Source organism: Haliotis rubra, unplaced genomic scaffold (genome assembly GCF_003918875.1).
Source record: "Haliotis rubra isolate DU_JTF1 unplaced genomic scaffold, ASM391887v1 Scf361, whole genome shotgun sequence".
NCBI classification, from domain to species: domain Eukaryota; kingdom Metazoa; phylum Mollusca; class Gastropoda; order Lepetellida; family Haliotidae; genus Haliotis; species Haliotis rubra.
This window is the reverse complement of record NW_025767037.1, coordinates 924,359-928,499: the sequence shown is the minus strand read 5'-3', so window position 1 is coordinate 928,499 and position 4,141 is coordinate 924,359. Positions and strand designations below refer to the sequence as shown.

General features: G+C 39.0%; 1 protein-coding gene across 1 annotated transcript; it reads right to left on the bottom strand.

Annotated features, from left to right (window-relative positions):
- Window positions 1-1,705: 1,705 nt before the first annotated feature.
- Window positions 1,706-3,388, bottom strand: LOC124285530 (polyunsaturated fatty acid lipoxygenase ALOX12-like). Its single transcript, XM_046721772.1, has 2 exons — window positions 3,229-3,388; window positions 1,706-1,990 (listed from the first exon to the last, which is right to left on the bottom strand). The coding sequence occupies exons 1-2, from the start codon at window positions 3,378-3,380 to the stop codon at window positions 1,876-1,878; spliced, it is 267 nt and encodes an 88-aa protein (XP_046577728.1). The 5' UTR covers window positions 3,381-3,388; the 3' UTR covers window positions 1,706-1,875.
- Window positions 3,389-4,141: the final 753 nt, after the last annotated feature.

The window sequence follows — 4,141 nt, the reverse complement described above, 5'->3', positions numbered from 1 at the left end:
GGATGCAAAACTTCATAGGCACACACCAACATCATAACTTAATGATATAATACGTAAACAAAACAAGGGCATTCTTTTCTTGTCACATTCATAACAGAAATAATCAAACAAACAGAAGAGGAAAGGGTAAAAAAGGAAAGACAAAAACATTTGTCTAGTTAGTGAAAGGAAAATTCGAGAAAATTTCATATATATAATGTTTTCAAATTGCCTATAAATGAAAGTCATATCAATTGCCCAAAATATCTACATCAAAACATAGTTAACATAACATATTTACATACATTCATGAATTTAAGCATTTTCACATTTGTTTGAAAGAGATATGGTACTTGGATGTACGTGCTCTCTCAGTTTTCACAATTGGAACTTTATAGCGGCTCCCTGAATTTTGACAGCTTGATTCACGACTTTTGCCATCATATATTGATGATAAACATTCAAATCCGACTCCAGCTATTTTACTTGCAGTGTTAACAATTTTTGTCTATTTTAGATTTCAGAGCACTGAGAGAGACCCGTACCAACAATGGAAGGAACATGTTATAATGCTACAACCCAACCTTTCAACCTGTAAAACATATGCGCTATATGACCGTTACATAAATAAATAACAATACGCACATCGGTGTATATAAAACGTATATTTTATGGTTGCGTTCCTTTTTAAAATTGGATTGACATATCAAAACAAATAAATTTATAACGGTTACAGAAGTGGAACTGGACTGATTGACATACATGTGTTGGCATATATGGCCATATTTCTCATTTTGAACTTACAACATATATCGAAATTAGTCAGAGGTTGACTTTTATCGTGTGTTGTTTTTGAAAACAATGAAAATATCGTCTCGATTCACGATGAAGTTTTCCGAAGTTTGAGGTCTTTTACTTGTGTGTATATGTTGTCCACCCTGACAGAAACTCAAAATGAATGACATCAGTAATACATGCCAGAAAGTTACACATTGCGATACTGAAATATATCATACTGAATAATATGGTAATCTAAACATAGCGCCATCAGGCAAAGCTTTGAGACAAAGACAAACGGCAAATGTACACCTTCGCCAAAACGCTTCTATGTGCAAACCATGTACTCACTGTACATGCGCTATAAACACAAGAGAGATTTATATATCTCGTGTGCAAGATTTGCAAGATTTGTGTGCAAGATTTTCGTTTATTCTGCCGCAGACGACTCTGCCATATCTTTCACCACAGGCCGTGTGGCAGCCATTCCCCAGTGTCCGAGTCCTACCCTCTTGCTTCCATGGCCAAGACATATCAGGCAGCGCCGCTTATCTGCAATGTCTGCACTTCCGACTTTCGTCATTCAGCTGCTTTCAAGTGACGCATTAAAGTGACGCATCCTTCAAATGTCACCAGCAAAGTTTGCGCTTCTGTGCTTCTTTTTTTTATTCACTTGATGTACACTTCGTGTTGTTGTAAGGCCAAAACTCACAAACGTTAAAAAGACGAAACGCTTTTCTTCGTGCATACCCATGTCCTTCTCATGTCCCAACCATTGTCATGTTGAACGACACTGAGGCAGTTGGCTCACCAACAGTGCAATGCATGAAATGATATAATGGTTTCTTCCAATGCATACCTAACCTGACTACGTGTTTAAAATGATTTCCACTGGTGTGTATGCACTTTCAAAAGTTTACAAAATATCCAAACTGTGTATTTTGTTAAATAGTGCGTAGAACCTAGTGTTAGTGATCTCACATCAGGGTACATTTCCATTACATCTAACGTAGTGCTTACTCTGTGCTCGTCGGTACACTACATTACCTTCTGCCATTTGAAGTAAATGCTAATTGTTCAAACTAGTTCACATATTCATGAACAGTAATACCGGGACGGCTAGATACTGATAGAATTTGGGATAGCGTCGGGATGAAGATAGTCATAGGTCGGGTTCCGTGTCTTATTTCGCTCCTCAATCACCCTCCCGACTTCTTTAAGATCTGCCCGGAATCTGTAAGAGAATAATTAATCAAATGACACGTGTTAGACACGACAGATAAAGAATTAAACCTGTTGGAGAAATTCAATATGCCGACACCATTTATACACTACTGGCGCTGGTGTACACTGTAACAGAATCATCAACAAGGCGACACCATTTAGACATTACTGACCGGATGGTGTACACTTAAACAGACCCATCAACAAGTCGACACCATTGACACATTACTGACCGGATGGTGTAAACTGTATCAGAATCATCAACAAGGCGACACCATTGAGACATTACTGACCGGATGGTGTAAACTGTAACAGAATCATCAACAAGTGGATACCATTTAGACATTACTGACCGGATGGTGTAAACTGTATCAGAATCATCAACAAGGCGACACCATTTAGACATTACTGACCGGATGGTGTAAACTGTAACAGAATCATCAACAAGGCGACACCAAACATTACTGACCATCAACAAGTCGACACCATTTAGACATTACTGACCGGATGGTGTAAACTGTAACAGAACCATCAACAAGTGGACACCATTTAGACATTACTGACCGGATGGTGTAAACTGTAACAGAATCATCAACAAGGCGACACCATTTAGACATTACTGACCGGATGGTGTAAACTGTAACAGAATCATCAACAAGGCGACACCATTTAGACATTACTACTGGGATGGTGTAAACTGTAACAGAATCATCAACAAGTCGACACCATTTTGACATTACTGACCGGATGGTGTAAACTGTAACAGAATCATCAACAAGGCGACACCATTTAGACATTACTGACCGGATGGTGTAAACTGTAACAGAATCATCAACAAGGCGACACCATTTAGACATTACTGACCGGATGGTGTAAACTGTAACAGAATCATCAACAAGGCGACACCATTTAGACATTACTGACCGGATGGTGTAAACTGTACCAGAATCATCAACAAGGCGACACCATTTAGACATTACTGACCGGATGGTGTAAACTGTAACAGAATCATCAACAAGGCGACACCATTTAGACATTACTGACCGGATGGTGTAAACTGTATCAGAATCATCAACAAGGCGACACCATTTAGACATTACTGACCGGATGGTGTAAACTGTAACAGAATCATCAACAAGGCGACACCATTTAGACATTACTGACCGGATGGTGTAAACTGTAACAGAATCATCAACAAGTCGACACCATTTAGACATTACTGACCGGATGATCTCATCCAATACTCACTCCTCTTGAACAACAGTCGCTTTTGGATCAAACACATATTGAACCTCGAAGTCCCCCAGACTCTTGACACCCTTGCTGCTGAGCAGTTTGGTGACAACCATAATATCAAAGGTTGTTTTCTTGTCTGGCAGAGCGTGCAGGACATCAGGCATCTTCAGTGGGGACTGGAAGAACAGACTAAATGGTAATCTGTAGGCAAATCAGTAATTAAACACCTGGGAAAACGTGAAATTTCAAAATGTTAACCTATCAATTCATTATAACTGTGAATATCATAATATTCGTTGTCCTGCCACATTCAGTTGCTGTACATACCGGATGTGGTCAGGAGAATAATTAATAACTGAAAAGCATGTACCTTCTGAAATACTTTCTATCTCGCTATGCCACGGTTGTTCTCAGTGGACATTTATCAACTATGTTTTTGAATAGTAAACGAGCTCTGTTCTTGGTCTTGGATTCAACATGGTCCGAGCGAACATCTTGGAATTTGTTTCTGATGTAACTTCGTTACTTTTCAAAACAAATGATTGAAATTGGGCACTATGCAGCGACTTGGCATGCTAGACATTTGTGATATGTTTGGTGGCCAAAATTGATTTCTAGTAATTTCTATTTATAATGCTACATCTCTATGGCATGTCTCTGCAAACGTGAAAGGGTCACTCGTTTAACGACAATACACACTAACAATAACGCGTCATAATGTCAAATACAGACAGGGCTGTCGTTTCCGCATCATCAAAGTTTGTTGTAAATAGATGACTACATTTCCCTTTGTTAGATACCGATTCCATTATTTCAAAACGTATATACAGCACAAATGAATTGAACGGTATCCAACGGGGACGTAGTGGACTTGAATAATCTATACTGGAGCGGAAAGGCATAGTAGTCGTACTGGGGGAAATTG